The following is a 21,800-nucleotide window of genomic DNA, read 5'->3' as shown; positions in this document are numbered from 1 at the left end:
AGTCAAAGATTCTTAGAGATTTCTATCCTAAGGAAGGTTAAGAGAGAGTAGGAGTTAAGAAAAATTGGAGAGGAGAGAGGTCATTCTGTCTGAAGTAGTTATGCCTACTGATTCTTCTGAGTGATTTTTGAGCTGTTAGTGAGATCCATAAAAGTCAATTAATTGGCTAATGTTTTGATAAAGTTACACTAATTTTATATTAGTAAGTGCTTCTAAAACACACACATATACATACACAGATAGATGTAGATCTTACCTGTGGGCCTACTGTTGTGAATGTGTGCATGCATATATTATATATATGATACATACACAAATATGCAAAGTTTGTCATCAATTAACTCATGAGTTCACTCTCCCAGGGTTCACCCATAATATGGAATTTATATTAGCAACTCTCTAGCAATTCTTTTTGTTAGATAGTGACAAAGATATCTAAAATAATTGTTTTTAGTTTTATAAAAGCTTCCCTGAGCCACTCAGTGCAAAAGAAGAGCTGCTTTGTTTTATTCTGGAGTCCAGTCTCTTTCCCTCTGTTCTGCTCCCTTGTCAATCTGTGCCAGCTCTGGACTCTTAATTTCATGCGGCTTCACTTGACCCTTGGTATCTTGTACTTGAACACAGTGCAATTAGATTTATCTTTCTACTTTTCACTTGACTAAGTTTGACGTTCAAAAATATCTTTACCATTTAAGATGCTGGCAGAATCCTGGTTTCCCATGTTACCACTAAATTTAGCATGACATTATCTATGGAAAAAAATGAATGGCTAATAGTATTATCTTCATCACTGGCAACTCCTTAAAACTTATCAGATTAGTTAAAATGGACAGGTTAAACTGTTACTATTCTTTCGAATTCGTATTTTTAAACTATCTGATTATATTCAGTTTGAAACAGAATAAATCTAATTTTCATTTACTAACATTTGCATAAAGAAACAGATTCCATTACTAATTTACTTCTGTTGTCTAAGGTAGAGTTATTGCTCTTAAAATCAAAATGTCTAAAGGATTCCCACTTCTATATTTTCTTGTTTTCTTTTCAGGGACATTTCAAACCAATCAATTTTTTTTGAGGGCTACATTAAGGGTTTTAAAATCAAGTGGTAAAATAATAACCCCTGATGGGTAAACAGCACCATAAATTGTCATATTCATTTTATAATATTAGTTCATTACTACTGCCAAATTTGGGCTTTTTGAGCCTCAAATCTATCTGACAATTAATAAAGAGAAATAAGTTAGCTTCTGTAAACGAAATATATTCATATAAATGTGTGTTTTTATATTCATGTCCTTGACATTTCCACTGGACACTGATTTCTGTGTTGGAGGAAACAGGATACATTTACATTTTACCAGGGGTTCATGTAAAAACTCCTTACCTGTTATATTTCATTTTTAATGTATAATGATATTTTAATTTTACCTGTAAATTTGTGCCCTGAGCTGATACCTGATTTATTCACTCTTATTTTTATTTGATTTAAGGCACAGCATATACCCATCCTTCCATCCATCCACTTATCCATTCATTCTGTTTTGTATTCCTTTATTCAGTAAGCATTGATTGATCATTTCTATATGTAACTGGTGCTATGGTAGGTGTAGGCACTTTACGTAATTCATTTATTTCATCTGCACAACAGTGCACCAAGATAAATTTTAGTATCTTAATTTTGCAAATGAGAAGGCTGTTTCCTAGAAGAAATTAAAACAACTTGCCAAGGTCAGATTGTTGAGTGTTGGGCTCTTCTTTGTTTCCTAACGCAGTCCTTGCAACGTGGGGAGTGATGAATGTTTATGAAAGAATGAATGAATGAATCAGAATACATTTTACTACAACTAACACCTGTGTAGTAACTATTAATTACCACAAGCACTACTTCTAGGTTTGCTTATATTATCTCATTTAATCATTAAAAAGAATCCTAATAAGCTCAGTGCTATTAAGGATCTTATTCTTGTTTTGCAGATGAAAAAAACTGTAGTAAAAGCTGGTAAAACTAGCTTGCTGGAAAGTAGCAGAGTCAGTACTCATACTTAGGTTCTGGCTCAGATTTGTCTAGCACAGTACATGATGCATTGTGAATGTTCGAAAACTGCTGTGATGATGGTGGTGATGATGTGGAATTGGAAATGTTATCTGATGTATTGAAAAAGTTATTTAATATTACTTATAGAATTTTCAAATTACAGTTGCATGGATTGCCCCTGTAACCTCCTAGAACACCTTATATTTACTTGACTGTCAACAATAAGATACTTTATTTTTCATTTCTATAGAAAAATAAGATTTGTGCATTTTTGTATAAACTCATTGATATGGTTTATCACCCAAATGAAATTTTGTGTCCCCACCCAACTCTCATCTTATAGCTCCCATAATTCCCATGTGTTGTGAGAGGAACCCGGTGGGAAATGATTGAATCACAGGGGTAGGTCTTTTCTCTGTAGTTCTCCTGATAGTAAATGGGTCTCACCAAATCTGATGGTTTTAAAAGCAAGATTTCTCTACACAAGCTCTCTTTTTGCCTGCTGCCATCCATGTAAGATGTGACTTGCTCCTCCTTGCCTTCTGGCATGATTGTGAGGCCTTCCCAGCCACATGGAACTGTAAGTCCAATAAATCTCTTTTCTTTGTAAATTACCCTGTCTCTGGTATGTTTTTATCAGCAGTGTGAAAATGGATGAATATAGCTATTATATGTATGTCTGTGCATACATACACAGACACACACACACACACACATACACACGGATATATAGTTACAGAGATATGAAACTAATACTTAAACTGGTAATGTCTTTTCTCTTTCTGACATCAAAGTTGCTTTGCATTGTAAAGCTCCCCAAATGTACCAATGTACTTGGATATATGTATTTTGTAAGCAGCTAATCATGATTTGAGTAAAAAATGAATTCTTAAATTGCTTAAGAAATAGGATTTTCACATAAAGAAGTTGGGCAAAATATTGTAATCTTTATAGAGAAATCTGAGATACAAAAATCTGATTCCATCTGAAACCATGTAGTGAAACCACTATCGAGTCTGTTTCTGTAGTTAGTTGATCATATGTCCACGAAGACAGCTTTGCTTTTTAACCCATTGCATACACATTTTTCAGTATTTAGTTCTGTCAGTAGAGGACCTGGAAGCAGTGAGGGTAATGAGGAGGAATGATAGTTTAGATGTATTCTTCCCTGAAATTCCAGTTGAATTAAATCTTTCATTCCCACTACAGACATACAAATCTATAATTTCCTTTCAAGATGAATCCAGAATCAGGAGTCTGAATTCTTTTATTCTTGGTCAGGAGATTAAAATTGATCACAGGCCACACAAGGGAGTCGGCTGTAGTATCACAGCTCAATGTGGTTAACGAGGACAACACTTGCCTTCTGTTCTCCTTAACCGTGCACTTACAAATTACAAATATTATTGATTCCAGGGGTCATCTGAGGGTATGGGGAGGTGGTGTGGCTTGACAATATTTTGCTGTTTTTAAGGGATAAGAACTATGAGGCCTGATAGCATCTGGGACAGTTATAGTTTAAATTTGACAAATGAAGATTTATACTTTTTTGAGCTGGCAAAATCCTTCATGTAGAAATAATGAAGGAGAATTTGATAGTTGATTTAACATAGGTCAAATGACTTGCAATGAAAGAAGAAAAATAACCCTTTAATTATTACCTCTTTCTCAAAATGAATTGATGATGTTTGTCATTGTAGATCTGTGCTTTAAGCAAATGAATAGGGCTTAGAAGATACTTTTACCAGACGTCATTTAAATTTAAGTGGGTGTGGTTTACCTAAAATCATTCCAAAATGTGGTGTAGGTGGGATGATAGGTGAGTAATTATCCAGCAATCTTTAAAGCATGTTTTTTTCTTTCTTATGAATAAAATAGCTATATTAACATTCAGGCACCACATAGCATTGTATGCCAAATTTTCAGACTAGGTTAAGCCTCCTTTTTTTTCTCCCTAACAATAAAGATTAAATGCTGCCCTAAAGTATATTTTATGAAATGATGGAAGAAACAATGTATTTAGGAGTTTTTGCTATTTTAAATCTGTCTTTGCCACTTATTGTCTGTGAGATTATAGAAAGCTTTTTTTACTGCCTTGAACTTCAGTTTGTCATCTATAAATGAGCATAAGGATACCTAGCCCATAGTGTTTTTGTGGGACTCAAATATATAGGAAATATTTTTAAGTAATAAATCACTTTACAAATGCAGAGTTTTAAAATATTTATTATTACTGAGCTTGTATAATGTTGATCCTATATTTAAGACAGTGGTGAAAGACCTTCTGAACTAGATTCTCTCCCTTTTTCTTTATCTTCTGTAGAATACATTGGCAAAACAGCAAATTAGGGTTTCAAAAGCGTCTAGATTGTGACTGGAGTATAAACCGATTGGACTAGACTCCACTGTCGATAGTGGCCCTTTATACAGCATGGTCTAAGAGGATGAATCACATAGCTTAGCATTAGAATATGCCTTCTTTAAAAAATATAAACGTAGTTACAAATGATTAAAAATGGCCCTAAAACCATATGTCATCACAGAAATTACCTATTCAGAAACTGAAAAGAAAGTATCAAAGCAGACTGCTCAGTTTAAACCAAAGGCATTTGGAATGTAATTCGATATCTTACATTGACTTAAAAAATGTGAGATTTTTATTGATTCTATCAAAATATATGCTCTCTATACTATCATTGGAGTGGTTCAGATGTTAGTATAATTTGTGAATTGGTATATATTATATAGTTTACAGTGAATTTAAATAGTTTCTAAACAGCAACCGAGAATTTCTATTTGATCTCCCTAATTAAACCACCATAATTACTATAGATTCTTCACCTAGTAGTGGGATAAATGAAAACATGACTGTTTGCCTATTGCACATTAATACACATTTATATGTGTATTATTAAATTTTTATTAAATGCACATTAATATACATTTTAATGTGCTCCAATTAAAATGAAAATAATTTTCATTATTATTAAATTTCTCATATCTAAGTGCTTCATAATTCAAGAGCATTTAAAACACGTCAGATGAGGAAGTACTAAACATTTCATTTTACAGGTGAGGAGAATAAGGCACAGGGAAGTAAGCTAATTTGCCATACATCACAAAGATAGTTGGGGAAACTGAGAGCAAATCTAGGTGTCACTACCTTAGCCATATATTTCTACTGCCTAGGAGTCTTAATGTGGTTTTGGTTTCGGAGGTCAGAAAATTTGTGGTAGGGTGAACCAGGCATCAATGTACCCTTCTGTGGGATTTCCAAACCCACTAGTAGAAAAACAACATCTCCATTGTTCAGGGCTTTAGTTTTGATGTATTTCTTTAAGATTGTAAGATCAGATTTTCTAAATGTGGTTTTTAATCAGACAAATATTATACAAATTAAGTTATGTCCCTTTTATATTATTTACTCAAAATATAATTGATGTGCAGTTGCCATTACTGACTTAATTTTTACTTCTTGAGAAAGCACTCCAGTGCGAATATATTCTCCATTATCCTGATTCCTGGGAAGGCATGTGATGTATTCTCCCTCTGGCTGATTCATTCTTTTCATACTTTGTCTGACATTACTACTAGAATACTTCACCATGTGTATTCTGTTAGAGAGTTTTCCCCTTTCCTCTTCTGATTTTGCTCATTTAAATAGATTCTAATAGTTACAATATATGTATTTTTGTTTTGTTGCTTTTGTTCTGTTCAATATTCTCTTTCAATCTTTTTTGTTTATATTATTTCTAAAATTAATTGTAGGCTGGTGGCCTTGTATTGTACTGAAAAATCAAGAAAGATGACTCCTAATATCAAAAGTATTATTTTGAACACTGTTTCTTTGTGCTTTACAGTGTACATAGTGTTGTACATTGTATAATGTTTTAAATTTTTTTCTTCTGTGATAACAAGAAAGTTTGAACTGATACCTCTCTTTTTTTGGCTTCCAGCATACCACTTTTTTGTACTCCTCCTCCTAACTGATTGGTCCTTCCTCAATATCTACTTTAGCTTCTTTCCTCTTTCCTTCCTTAAGGTATGTGTGTTATCTTGTGCTCCCCTCTTGGCCTTCTCTTCTGATTACTGTATACACTCTTCCTGGATTAGCTCATTAGCATCTCTGACTCCCAGCACCATTCTTTTTTTGCTAATAATTTTCAAATCTGTTTATCTAGACTAAATTTCCCTCATGAGCTTCAGACATTTGTTCCACACTCTATTAAATATGTCCAAAAAGGAACAACACTCTTCCCTTAGAATCTGCCCCTCTTCCACTATACTGAATCACAGTGTAGTAGGAAGAAGGACATGTAATAAAAAAAATTAGAATGGAGCAAGACATGTACTATGAGAGAAGGATGTATAGGTTATTGAGATGCAACAGGAAGCTGAGACTCAACTTTGACCTTGCCATTTATAACCACTAGGGACCAAATCCTATAAAGTTAATTCCTAAATATATTGAGATTATATTTTTATTCTTCTGCATCCCTACTGTCAGTATCTTAGTATAAGTGCCATTTTTTCCCATTTAAGTTACTGTAATAGGAGAAGAGAATGAAAACATACCTCTAGGGAATCTGGAGGCACAGTTTTGAATGCCATATATAGAATTTCTTTGAAGTATTAAAATTTCATTCAAAATTTGCATTTCATTTCTCAGTCTCTCCACATTTGTCTTAATATAAACACTATAATTTAAATTACTCATCTTTAGTGAAATTGTTACCCCAGGAGGGTAAGCTGTGTTTATACTAAGCTGGGGATACCCCCTGCAATGCCATTTTAGTGGAGGTTACTAGTAATCCTGGTTAAGAAGAAGAAAAGTTTTCCTTTCTTATCTGGATTTATGCAGTATCCCCTTATATCCATCTTCTTCCATTCTTATTTTGTGCAAATTATTTCTGTATACTGCTACCAATTTGTCCTTGCTAATATACAAAACTGATTATATCATTTCCTAAAATGTTTCCTCAGTGTAAAATCCAAACATCTTGGTGTGACTTGAATGACCCCTCATAGTTTGGACCCTGCCTATTTGTCAAATTTCGCATTTTGCTTCTTCCTCTCTCCTCTTGTCTGCTCCCCTCGTCATACCCCAGTTCTTGTCAGATTGAACTTATACCCCATCATGCCCTTGTATATGAAACTCATACTCCCCCTTTTTCTATGACTGGAAACATTAATCTTTTAAGACTAAACTTTATAATGTTGTCTCCAGTCCAGGTGAAGTGCCTTTGTAACTACTCCTGTGGTAACCTATACATCCTTTTCTCATAGCAGGTGTCTTGCTCTATTCTAAATTTTTTTATTACATTTTCTTCTTCCTACTACCCCAGAAGCTATTTATCTACATATTCCCAGCACCTAATATGGTGTTTAGCACATAGTAGGCATTCAGTAAATATTAATAAGTGGTTAAATAAATTAAATACCTAGGATTTGTATTTCTGACTAATCATACTCATAATTTTAAAAAAATCAAGCTGGTTTCCAATCCAAAAGTTGAATATGATAGATTATTTTAAAATAATTTTATGTAACACAAATTTCAGAACTAGATACATAATGATTATACATTGAAACTGCCAAGTTTTGTATGCTTAATCACCAATACTCAAGGAAATCTCAGTTGGGACTAAATTTTTAAAAATGTCCATAGTTTTCATTGTTGTTAAAGTTGTTGTTATGGTGTTTTATATAATAATTGTGTTAAATATCAAGGAAGAAAAAATATCAAGAAAGGTATACATATGAAAATAATAGGTTTTTAAGTTTAAGTACATAAAAATCTATTCATCTATTACCATTTTCCATATGACAGTCAGTATGCTAAACCATTATCATATTATTGAGATATATTATCTCATTTAATATTCCAGCAAAGCAGGTTTTATAGTTAAGGAGACTGAGACTTAAAATTTAAATAACTGTGATTATTCAAGGTTACACAGCTAGTATTTATAGTGAAGTAGTATATTGGTTCTCACACTGCTTTGAAGAAATACCCAAGACTGGATAATTTATAAAGGAAAGAGGTTTAATTGACTCACAGTTCCACATTGCTGGGGAGACCTCAGGAAACTTACAGCATAGCAGAAGCTAAAGGAGAAGCAAGCACCTAACTCATAGGTGGCAGGATGGAGTGAGTGACAGCAGGGGAAATCACAGATGCTTATAAAACAATCAGATCATGAGAACTCACTCACTATCATAAGAACAGCATGGAGGAAATCACCCCCATGATTCAATTACCTCCAACCATGTCCCTCCCACAATACATGAGAATTATGGGGATCACAGAGATTATAATTCAAGATGAGATTTGGGTGGGGACACAGCCAAACCATATCACATATCCATATGAACATAAGGATGTCTGATGTTAAAAACTATTGCTTACCCTTATACTGGACCCAATATTCTAACAAATTCTTTTATAAACAGGTATTCTTTCTTTTATAAACAGGTATGTAGTGATTGTTAGATATGGAAAATTGCAGTGCCTCTGGCATTTACAACCATAGTCTGTACACTTGAAAAGGCATTTGGATATGGTATAGTGTAATTGATTTAATATTAGAGTGGGGAAATGTGATTGTTTAATTATTTTTGAGTCACAGGATCCTAGGAAGATGTCATGAAATGTGTGAGCCCTCTGTACACAGTAAAATGCATACTTATAAAAAGTACTCTATTTTTATATAGTCTTGAAGTCTCTACAAAACGTAGACAAGGCCCAGAACTCCATTTCTAGATGATCCACCTATTTTATGGATGAAGAAACTGAGGTGCAAAAAGGTCAAACACATTTCTGGAATTGTTGACCAAGTGCATCCATCAAGAATGCCCTTTAGAAAATGATTTTCTTGTGGAAGTTTCTGAATTCCTAGAAAAGTAGTGTGATTTTAAGTCTCAGCAATGTGACAGTAATACTAAATATATTCCAAGTATATTTATGCGTGAAAATAATTTAACATTTTCTAATATCTAACATATTTCTTGTAAAAATCTATTGAGAACAGTAATTTTTTGGAAAACATAAAATTACAGTAATGAATTGGAGTAAAATAAAATAAATTTGCACAGAAGTTTATCATTTAAAGAGGGAAATGGAGAATTGAAATGACGCTGATCTTTAAATATTATCACCAGATAAAATAATTATATGGTAGCATGACAAGTATCTATGTTTGTGAATTAAATTTTCTACCTATAGAATTAAGTTCTTTCAATAGTGCAGAGCTATTTTATGTTTACTTGTCCACATAACAGTTCAGTATGGAAATATGGTTTTGTAACTTCTCATTTTAAAGACGAGGAAACTGAGGCTTTAAGTTTAATTATTTATGCTTATGTATAGCTATATAAGTAACAGAGTCAAGAGCTCACTAGAGAGATCATATCATTCTGAACTGAGCAGCTCTCCATTGTTTCACATATATGCTTGGAGAAAATCGCATAGATGTAGAAAACAAGTTCCAGCAGCTAAGAGAGTCACAAGCGCACTGGCTACATGTTCTTTATTTTAAAGCCTGCCACTTGCTTCCTTAGTCTTGCATTGTTTCACTTTGCAGAGCTCTGAAGGCCAGAGCATACATGAGTAATTCAGAACGATTTTTAGCTTTCATTTCCATTTTAATCCATGACCCTAACTCATACATTGTGTTTCACCTTATTTTATTCCAGTACTATAGCAAAGGCCAGTTTATTTCAAAGGAAACTGTTTAAATGCATTATCAAAATGCATGGTATATTAACAATTATTACATAAAGTTTTTCAAATAGAGAATATTTCAGTCTCACAATGTGATTATATTATTTGCTAGAACAATTACTGATAAAGGGGTTTTCAGTGCCTGTATTTAAGAACTTACTTGAGTAAAAAATGTGAAAGTACAATTTTTAAAAACACCTTCCAGAAAGTAACTAATACAATGAATGTGAGGTACATTTACTGGTGATTAACACATTAGTAATACTTTTGAAATTACATTTTTAAAGGGGTCTTCTTCCTTCTACAGAATGTGTGTTTATGGTGGCAGCTTTAATGCTGTTTCCTACTGTGCAGTTCAATAGAGTATGTTTTTAGGTGGTTGGTTGAGGGTTTTTTTTCCGTTATGTATGTCGATGGAGATAAGTGTTTTAATTACTTTTTTAATGTCTGTGCTTTTGTATTTTTCTCCTCTCTTCCCTTTTATTTCCTGCTGTTGAGATTACTGCCTCATCTACACAGCAGGTGGCTGTTGCAAATTTGTTTTCTTTGTAAGCCTGGTAGATTTATTTTGTAATATAACTTTTCCTTTTTAGTATTTTATTATTAATGATTTCTTTACTTTGGGATATAGTATACTTACACAGTCCTAAACAGTAATTTCTTAACACTATCTAAGAACTCCAATCATTAAGGAAAAAAATATTTGCCTGAGGCATATTGTTTGAGATTTTTGCTTACCCTTACTTCACAATGTGGAGATTAAAATTTAAGGAAATTGTTCTATAACAAAAGCCAAATGAGAAAAAGAAACAGAGAAAATAGAAGGGAGAGAAATAAAGAAAAAGAAAAGAGAAAAGGCTCAAGAGACAAAGTATACTTTAATAAATAATAACATAAAGCAGAGTAATGAGGATAAATGTATGGCTGAAATATGAAATTACATTAACATCTTTTCTAGAAATGTTTTAACTAAACCAAATGCTTACATTAAAGTGTAATTTCAATTATTACAATAACTTCTACTAATTATAAGCAAATTGGAATATTATAAAATAATAATGAAACAAAATGTACTTTTTTTTTGTTCAAAGGGTTTGTTGTTCTGATTGTGTCAAAACGTCCTATAGATAGAAGAAAAGTTGCAACAGATCCTAAGTATACACGTGATTTGTTATGAAACTACAGTATACTCAAGGATATGTTATCCATCTCTGTAAAGAAAACCATTATTTCCTTAAACAAAATAAAATCTCTGTATATATTTTTTCCAGATGTATAAAGGAAGTAAAAAGAATGAGACCGAAAATGCATGGTGAACCCATACTCTCATTTTGTTTATATTAGATCACTGGACATTTATTACAGATAAAAAAAAATCCTCTATAAGAATTTCAACCGTTCAAATTCAATTCATTTCATGTGTACTTACACTTCTTAATACATGCATTGCTTTGTTGTAAAGAATATGTTCATATCCTTTCTCAGCTGTAGATATTCTACATTGGAATCTGATAGTAAATTCTAATATGAAGTTATATGAAGTAATTACATTGGCATGATAGAATTTGTGTGTTTTCTATATGAAGTATAGAAGCCAATTGAAATACTTTATAACTTCATAAAAATTCTTTGGTTATTTTCTCTTTTCTAGTGCTTTTTAAAATTGTACTGTTTTATACATTAAATACAAATAGAAGTTCAACATGCATCAGATTTTCAATATTATATAATAATACTCCATAATCCACTTTGTTCTGGACTTATTGTTATAAACTGCTGTACAAAAAAAATCTTGTGTAATGGGAAAAATTATTTGAAATGGTGTCTCCATTCATAACATTTTAAAAAATCTTCTTGTTATTCTCTAACCAATTGTGTGATATGCACAGTTAATGTGTGTGGTCACATTTAGAGAAAATATAGACATCAGTTATATGAAACAGATGTTTAATGGGGATTTCAGAAATCAATGAAATGAATATTATTGTGATGCATGGTGGTCTAATTTCATATGTATTATATTGAATCACTCCATTTTTTTTTCCTAAATTCAGTCTGAACACTCAGTACTAAACGTATTTACAGTGAGTGGCACATAGGGAAGAAGATGGGGAATTTTATTGATAAAAGAACCACAACAGGCCATCATTGATCTATTCTCTTTCTTATCAATATATAGATCCTAGTATGATAACCCATATGGCACTATTGTCCCTTAGAAGTAAGACATAAATCCTTTGAGTGATCTTTAAGTGACAGATGAAACATTTTATAATCCATTGTGGAATTGCAACATGCTTAGTTAGGCCCTTGAAAGGAATATTTTACTTCCATATTGTCATCTCAACTGCTAGCGCTTGAATCAGGAATAGCTTATCTTCTCTAATACATATATAAATGCATACATACATAGATAACATATATTTATGATTTTCTACCTACTTTTACACATCCTGTATCTAGCCACCCAAATGGCTTCTTATGATTAATTGCAATATCTTCTTTATTTGAAAGTGTTTAGTATGAATCTCTTTATCATATAAGCCTTTTTCCCCCATAGTTCTTATATTTTACCCAAGACAGTAATAATGACTTACATTTTAATGTTATCTTAGATTTACCAGAATGCTTTATATGCACTTTTCTACTTAATTTTCAGAAGAACCCTATTTAGTAAGCAGGGTTGTCTGCATTCTAAAATCAAGGAATTTGAGAGCCACAGGATTAAGCAATTTTATTCAAGTACAGTTAGAAAATGGAAATAATGAGATTAGAACCCAGTTCTTTAGACTCTTAGGTCAGTGCTGTCTGAGACATGGTTTTGTTCTTAATGCTCCAATTTGAATAACACTTTGAACAGGAGTGGGCTTTATCTTGCTATTAATGCTTTCCTTGTTTTGATGCTCTTGTAGTTAGAGTTCATTGTAGTCTATAGAATGAATGAAGTTAGAATAATACTCTTATGTGGTTATAGCCTTTCATTTTAGCCAAAGATGCTAAGTTTCATGGACTGTGATACTGCCTATCTAATACTGACCACTTAAATGTGTAATAATATTAACTGTGTATATCATGGATTAGATGATCATTTAACTTATATCTACTCAAATGTATCATTTCATTAAATCAAGCAAAGGCTTTAAGGAAGCAAATGAAAATAAAAGGAAACATTTATTTAACATCTATGAAAAGAGCTTTATATACCTGTTTTTTGTGTTAATTCTCCCAACAGTTCTATGATGAGGCTGCTGTTGCCCAGAAAGAGTACTTTATTTGGCCAAGGTCATAATAGCTAGTAAGTGCTGGAATTAGAATTTTAATGCAGGAAGTCCGACTTCAGAAATTTTAGTCCTATCCAGTATACTGTTTACAAATAATTGTAGAAATAGGTCAGTTGGCCGTAAGATATTTTATAAGATTTAATAAACAAAAATAAAGACAAAAATTGTTACATGGATTTTTCTTTTACTAAGACAGAGGGGGAAGTTAGCCTAGTTTATTCTATAAATACATGTGTAATCTGTATATTTTAATACTGTCCCTAATGCAGCACCATTCCCAAGCCAGCATTAGAAAATAAGGACTGAGTAACATAACATGTGAGATCTCACATACAAAAGTACTTTGGAAGGTGAAAAACTTATGATATTTGCCATCTGCTACATTTTACTGATTTCATCCAGAGAACTTGAGAGTAGTGACATAATCAGTGTTGTTTTGTCTACCAAAGTTTCACTGAAAAAGCCCCTGTGTGAAATAATAAGAATTGGTCTTCCTTTAGAGTTCAGTATACTAGAACATTGTCCATTTCTTTTTGTTTTTGTTTTTTTGAGACAAAGTCTCACTCTGTCACCCAGGCTGGAGTGCAGTGGTGCAATCTCAGCTCACTGCAACCTCCGCCTTCCAGGTGCAGCGACTCTTGTGCCTAAGCCTCTGGAATAGCTGGGATCACAGGCATGAGCCACCACGCCCAGCTAATTTTTGTGTTTTTAGTAGAGATGGGTTTTCGCCATGGGTCAGGCTGATCTCGAATTCCTGACCTCAAGTGATCCACCCACCTTGGCCTCCCAAAGTGCTGGGATTACAGGTGTGAGCCACCGTGACCGGCCAGCACCACTCATTTCTGTGATCCACAACCTTTGGCCAGGGACCTGAGGTAGTTTCTCAGTGGTCTGTGCTATCTTCTTCACTCCTGGGATTTGTGAGGCTGTCTCCAAAGATGACTGTAGCCATAAAAAAGGATGAGTTTGCATCCTTTGTAGGGACATGGATGAAGCTGGAAACCATCATTCTTAGCAAACTATCACAAGAACAGAAAACCAAACACCGCATGTTCTCACTCATAGGTGGGAACTGAACAATGAGATCACTTGGACTCAGGAAGGGGAACATCACACACCGGGGCCTATCATGGGGAGGGGGGAGGGGGGAGGGATTGCATTGGGAGTTATACCTGATGTAAATGACGAGTTGATGGGTGCAGCAGACTAACATGGCACAAGTATACATATGTAACAAACCTGCATGTTATGCACATGTACCCTACAACTTAAAGTATAATAATAATAAATTAATTAAAAAAAAATAAATAAATAAAAATTAAAAAAAAAAAATAAAAGTCAAAAAATTAAAAAAAAAAAAAAAGATGACTGTCTTTCTCATGATGGCTTAGCTGTCATTCAAGTGAATCCTTTCAAGAACAAGAAGCATTGCACAAGTGCTTGCATCATTCAGTTAACACTAAACAAGTGGCTTGGTGAAGTAACACAAGCAAACATTATAGAATCTGAGTAATTCTTAAACATGCCCTACCATAGCTATGAAAGCAAGCCTTAAAAACTTTTTTTCTCCTTTATTACTTACTAGATTTTAATATGTGACAGAACATCTAATATCTTGTTCATATTAACCGAAGTTGTGCAAAACTTTATGTGAGCACAAGGAAAGAATTTACTATATATACTGCTGTTATTTATTCTGTAGTTGTTCCAGAGGGAGGTGCTTTGGCAACAAAGCAAGGATACACATTTCAAAGAATATCAAATAGTGAAAAATAACCAGCATATACCCAAGAGGAGTTCACTTAAGAAGGAAAACATTTCAGAAAGGAATTGTACTGGAGAAAATAATCACCAAACAAAAATGCCCACAAGAGAAGCAGCCGGTCTTTCTCTGTCACTAGATTGGAACCTGGCTGCAGGCACATCCTGTGAGGTGTGCATATCTGCAGCCTTGTAGAGAAACTTAATACATACATGTTGAATGATTACTTTAGATACGACTGGTTATGTAGCTTCACTTTATAACCTGGCCTAGTTATAACCTTACACATGAAAAAAGCAGCCATTTTGAACTCATAACATAGGCTCTACAACCAGTGTCCGTGTTAGAAATTGGCACTGCTGCTTACATGTTCTGTGATCCTTCAGCAGCGTTATTTAATCCCTGTATGCCTCAATTTCCTGATATTTAAAATGTGGATAATAACATCAGTTGTCTCATACAATTATTTTGAGAATTAAAATGGGTTATATAATAATCACCTGAGGGCCAGGCATTTAGAGTAGTGTCTGTAGTCGATAAAAGTTAATTTAAATTTTCTGTAACATAAGCAGGATCCTTCCTCCCTCCCTTCATCCCTCCCTTCCTTCCTTCCTTCCTTCCTTCCTTCCTTCCTTCCTTCCTTCCTTCTTTCCTTCTTTCCTTCCTTCCTTCCTTCTTTCCTTCCTTCCTTCCTTCCTTCCTTCTTTCCTTCCTCCCTCCCTCCCTCCCTCCCTCACACCCTCCCTCCGTTCTTTTTCAGAGAACTTGAAAATCACCATTTAAAAATAGTTCTTAAGGAGGTGTTCCTTTGTATAAATGCATGCTAAAACACCAACAACTTAAATAACTATTCTAAAGAAACAAAGTATTTGGCCTCCTTGAAAGACAAAAACTATGAGTATCTACTACGCTGACCTGTTTTGTTTGTCAAATCTTTGTCAATTCATCTTTATTCATAAACTCTCTTTTTCACACTGAAAGGCGAATTAAAAAGTCATTTCAGTGTCATTTTGAAATCATCCTGGTATAGACACATACCTTATTTATTAATATGCCACCTACTCTCAGAGAAGTCTTCCTTTGATAGATGAGTATTTGCAAGTTTCATTTTCTTTCATATTTCACTTAAGGTTGCCTCATTTTTCTTTCCTTGTAGAACTTTATTTACATTTGCTAAGGTTTAATACTTTATTTTGATATAAGCTTTTATTCCTTCCTTGCCATGCAATATGAGGTATGAAATAATTGATAAATTACAGAATAAACCTATCTTAATATTAATAGCTAATGTTTAATGAGTATTCGCGATGTGCCAGGTCTCAATTATATATAATATGATTTATCCATATAGATATATTTTTAATATTTTTATAATTTTATAATATTTTTAGTATTTTTTTAAGAAAATCTCACATCCATGAGAGAAGTATAATTATTATCTCTCTTTTTATAAATGAAGTGGTGGAAAATCAGGTCACATTAAGAAACTCAATTTCAGGGTTCTCCAGAAAAACATAATTAGTAGGATGGACAGATGGATTGATAGGGATGACTTATTTTAGAGAATTGGGCTATTTATTTATGGGAGCTGGTAAGTCCAACTCCTTAGGGCAGGACAGGAGACTGGAGCTCCCAAGTAGGAGCTGATTGTGCAGACTTAAGACAGAGTTTCTTCTTTCTCAGGGAAACCACAATTTTGTTCTTAAGGCCTTTTGATTAACTGATTGGATAGGGCCCACCCACATTATTGAGGCAATCTCCTTAAAGTCAAGTGGTTGTAGATATTAATCACATCAACAAAAGGCTTTCCCAGCAACACCTACCTTAGTGTTTGATTAACGGGTATTATAGCTTAGCCAAGTTGACACCTAAACCTAACCTTCACAGGAACTTATACAAGATCACACAACTGGTAAATGAGAGGGGAAGGATTCATACTAAAGTCTGTCTGCTGACAAAATCCCTGCTTCTCATTATCCCACAGCATTATGATTAGCATAGGCTATCAAAGTATCCACAAGGAGACCTTCAGATGCACTGTCCTTGGCCAAAAGGGATGACCTGTCATCCAGGTAGAAGAGGAGGGCTCTGTGGACCTTGAGGCTCTATGTGTGACCTGGGGTGTGGCTAAATAACGTGCAAAGAAAAACTAATCATATGTAGCATATGTATATGTTGGTTTGAATAGTCAAATGTTGCCCTTACTTCAGTCTTCTTTTAATAGATTTGAGAAGAAATCATTTTGTCATTGGAGAGCCTTCAAGAACATATTCAGCTATTTTTACCAACCCCATCTCTCCACCCCAGGTTTTCTAAAAGAATCACATAAACAGCCACCCATTTATATACTCATTTCTGTTACTAATATACCTTTTTATATCATAAAAGGAAGAAACGTTCTTATCCCTATTTCCTTCACAGAGAAGCTGAGGCAAAGGCAGGTGAGGTGGCTCCCCTAACTATCCTACTACATAATGGAAATCATTTTGAAAGCAAAAGGTCTTTTATAATAATTTATAAGCAAATGTTCTGGAAAAGGAGGTTCAGGGGGTGCTCAATGGGGAAGAAAAATGTTTGGTTTAATCTGAAGAGACAATGGTAGTTTGTTGCTGATTACATACAATCCACAAAAACCTTTAGCTTTCAGATCAGATATGGCATCCGCCTTATCTCATATGACAAAAGTCATCCTTGAGCTATGCTTATTACTCTGTATCTACCAGCAAATGTCCATGGCCGTTCATTTCATTGTAAAATAAACTCCTACCTCTCTAGAATGACCCATTGGTAGAATGAGTCTTAGTAATAAAATAAAACTACGTATTTCCCCCTGCTTTTATGGAATTGAGATGAATTATTTCTCTACTTGCCTTGGATGGGGTGACTGCTATAAGATGTGCTTCATTTACACTTTGGAAAAAATTTACTCTGCTACTCATTTTCCTTTCGAGGTTTTGGTAAGAATTTACTAATTTATAGTTGATATATGCACAATGTAGAAAATTTGGAAAATAAGGAAATAATAAAAATTGGAATATCCTTAATACCACCAGCAGAAATGATCTCTGTTTCGATTACATGGTTTATATTAATACTCTTTTTACAAAATTTGAATTGTACAGAGTTTTGAATCCTGCAGATTTGTTTAAGACTGTATTTTGATTACAATCTTATACCATGTTTCTCGAATATTCGCTGTTCTGTTGTCTTTTTCTTTTATATGGTAAAACTAATTTCTTCATTCACCTGACATTCTGGTACTCTCTCATCTTATTTTACTCTTTCTGTATTAATCATTTTTGTGCATTAAACCTTTATTTGCATATGTCAGTATTTTCTAAAAATAGATTTAAAACTGTTTTCTAGATATTGAATACCAATGTATATTTCCACCAAAAGAGTATGACAAGTTCCATGTCTACCCTTGCTGTATAGTTTAATTTTCTTAAATATTTTTCTTTTTATAGGGAAGTTATAATTTTATTCTTTTAATTTGCAGTTTACTGACTTAATGGAGTTAATATTTTTAGTGCTAATAAGTGATTTATATTTTTTCTTCTCCCAATTTTTATTATTCTTTATGTTTCCATTGAAAAGCTAATATGTTCCTTACTGATTTTGAGAAACTTTTTATACAGTAAAGACATTTAATTATTAAAACATTTTCCTGGTTAATAATTTTCATTTTAATTCATTTATATTTTTGAAATTTAGCAGTGGTTGAATTATTGTGGCAAAACACATTATTTTTTCCTTTAACTTTTTCCTTCATTAAAAAAGAAATGATTTTACTTATTCAGGAATTAGATAAATATGTACCCATTTTTAAAGTTTCTTTTATATTTAGTACTTTAATATAACTGAAACTGACTTATTTATGACATGAGGAAAGAATATAACCTGATTTTCCCTATAATGTTATATATATTTATGTGTATATATACATGGTATGTTTCCATAAATTTACAGGTATACGTTAATGTGTGATTTATGATGTGTACTTGATTATATATTAAAGATATACAAGATATACTCTGAGATCTGTTAGACTGTGTTATGTACATTTTAGATTTGCTTACAGATGTTTTCCTGTAAGAACAACATTGTTTCAAAGATCAAAGTTTTCTTTTTTGTTTTAAAATCTAGTAGGAAAAGCTCCTCCTCCTGTTAATGATATTTTATAAATTTGATTAATTAGGTTTGCCAGAACCCAATAAAGATGCCATCTTCCAAGGCCTGACGCCGGACCAGGGGTTTTACACATCCAAAGACTTTTTGCCACTTGTAGCCAAAGGCAGTAAAGCAGGTATAACATATTGTCTTTTATGCTTAATAGTGAGTATGCTATTTTATGTATTATAAATTAATATCAAGATCAAGCTCAGCAGCACATTGTTCAGATCTCACACTCATCCTTGCCTAATACCTCAATGTAGAGTTTTTTTTTAAAAAAGTCCAGTTATAACAGTTTGCCAGAATCGTCTGTTTGTTCATTCTTCCAATAAAGCATCATCATAAGGAGTTTTCACTGTAATATATATATGTCTAAACTACATCATGAAAAATTGCTTCGAGGTAAGCAAGTCCTTAACAAACATTGGAAGATGTTTTTCAAAGAAATGGCATTACCTTCAGTTTGGGAACTATTTTAAAATACGATGAATCCTCACATATCTTACATGATTTGTACCTACACAGGCAGAAAGTTTCACTGTCTTGTCTTAAACAGTTATTTTATGAAGTTAAAATAACATACTTTGAGAGACACCCTATCACTTTATACACCCCAAGAAGAACCACCTGAATGAAGGCTGTACCTTGCTTTGGCTTGACCGGAGTCATTGTCTTAGGGGAAAATTGTAATATTTTATCCAAAGCTAGGTAATCTAAATCCTTCAAACATATGTTTTTAAAGAGTTCTGAGCCACAGCTATTCCTACAGTAATTACATGTAGAAATGATACAAACTTTTAGGCTTCTCCCAGAACTTAAAACAGTAAGAAACATTCTATGTTAAATTATTTTTCAGAAGTTTACAGCTAAAGCTAAAGATGCATGCCCTCTCCACCTTCTTCCTCCCAGTAGAAATGGATGTTTGTATGTCTGAAACTCTTTCTGAGGGAGGTCATAGTGCACCTAGCTTATATTCGAAAATTACAGAGTGTCCCAAATACAAAATCTTCCGAGCAAAATGATTACATTTATTGAAATTATAGGTTTATTCTATTCTTGGTACCTTTCAAAAATTATAGTAATTTATCTTTTGAACAGTTTTATTTAATCTGATTATACAGTGCTACCTAACACATAAAGAATATTTGTATTTTACTTTTTTTACAAGGATCTTCATATGGACACCAAATCTTAATAGAGATGACTTTGAGAAATGGATGCTTAGAAAGTCATATTTCTTTTACTGCCCAATTTCACAAACAAAACCCGAGGAAAGCAGTGAAAGGGAGAAAGGTTTATTTGAACTATTTCAAGAAAATAGTTCTCAGAAATTCTTCAGTTACATAAAGGACACTTATTCAGCATGTTAATATTCAAAGTTAACAAAATATATAACAGAGATATGTGTTAGAAATCATATAAGGTAATATATTAAAAATGTATTATAATGAAATATTGCAAACTGTTAACACAGATCATAAGGATCACTTTTTACTTCTAGCAAAAAGAAACTTAATTATGCTAAGTTAAAGATAGATGTCACAATTTTGACAAAGAGAGTTTTAATTGATTGATTCCAGTCTGTTATGACCTAAACTCCTGAAATGTGTTGTAGGAATTCTAGAAGAAAAAAGAAACTAAAGGTACTGACTATGAAATTACATATATGAGCGTATTTTTAAAATGGGAATAAAACTGTCTTTCAATGAAGCAGAATAATTTGATAGTGACACTTCATCCTGGAAAACTGCAAGATGCAATTTTACACTGCTTTGAGTACAAGTATCTTTTGAGCTGTCTTGCAGAAATGGTTTCTCTACTTGAAAATGGGGTTTTCCTTTCATCATTCAGGAATGTGCGCTTGTCACTCTCCATTGCCATCGATACGGGGAGTCGTGATTGTACTTGGAGCTGGAGACACTGCCTTTGACTGTGCAACATCCGCTCTACGTTGTGGAGCTCGCCGTGTGTTCATCGTCTTCAGAAAAGGCTTTGTTAATATAAGAGCTGTCCCTGAGGAGGTAAAATGGAACCTTCAGAAAATATGGAGTTGTACTCCAACAGATTTTAGGAGATTAAACTGTTACTGCTTAAATCGCTAGAATCTTGAAATTGTCAAATTCATGTTTAAAAATTTCGGGGCTACACATAATTGTTTCTTTTCTAATTCAGACATCCAAGTAAAAGAAAATTTGTAATAGTAATTTGGATAAAATGAGAAATTTAATCTTTGTCAATATTCAAGTGCTTCTTGTTAGTATTAATGTGTTTGAAATGTATTCTATTTAGCTAGTAACAATGGAAAGTGCTAAGTCTTCTATATCCTGAATAGTAGGTACTCTTCACAAAATATATGCATATTAGAAGAATGTGGTAATAAGACATATTCGGGATTTTCCGTAAGCCAATTTACAAGCTGCATTCTAAGATGTATACCTTGGTCATACTTTCAGTCAGTTCATTATTTGTGAAGCAAACAGAAAGAAAAGGGTGTCATGTATATTTTTAAAGAGCTCTAAGATAAGCATTACTCAAAATTAGTAATTGGTTAACACACTAAAAATAACTTGTTTAAAATAATTTCATTCTTACCAGTGACTGGTGACTAGTCTTGGGTGAGTTATCAGCTATTTACATGTAGTACAGACTTCTCAAATTTTAATGCTATTAGAGAAATATAATACCTTATAAAGAATGTTAGTTCTGAGAACAAGAACCAAATGTATTTATAGAAAGATAAATTACTCATTTTAATCAAATCAGTATTATGAACTTGACTTACTTCGGAATGCCTGAACATGTTTGGAATCTCTGTACTAGGCA

General features: G+C 33.1%; 1 protein-coding gene across 5 annotated transcripts in view; it reads left to right on the top strand.

Moving 5' to 3' along the window:
* The window catches only part of DPYD (dihydropyrimidine dehydrogenase), an 869,249-nt gene that overhangs the window by 333,124 nt on the left and 514,325 nt on the right, over positions 1-21,800 (top strand). For all 5 annotated transcript variants that reach the window (XM_031654381.1, XM_031654339.1, XM_031654360.1 and 2 more), the window contains 2 exons: positions 19,003-19,110; positions 20,829-20,998. In XM_031654381.1, the coding sequence (XP_031510241.1) occupies positions 19,003-19,110; positions 20,829-20,998 (278 nt within the window). The remainder of the gene's footprint in view (positions 1-19,002; positions 19,111-20,828; positions 20,999-21,800) is intronic.

The sequence above is a fragment of the Papio anubis genome, chromosome 1, assembly GCF_008728515.1.
Source record: "Papio anubis isolate 15944 chromosome 1, Panubis1.0, whole genome shotgun sequence".
Taxonomy (NCBI): domain Eukaryota; kingdom Metazoa; phylum Chordata; class Mammalia; order Primates; family Cercopithecidae; genus Papio; species Papio anubis.
The sequence above is the reverse complement of the archived record's forward strand: the minus strand, read 5'-3'. Positions and strand labels throughout refer to the sequence as shown.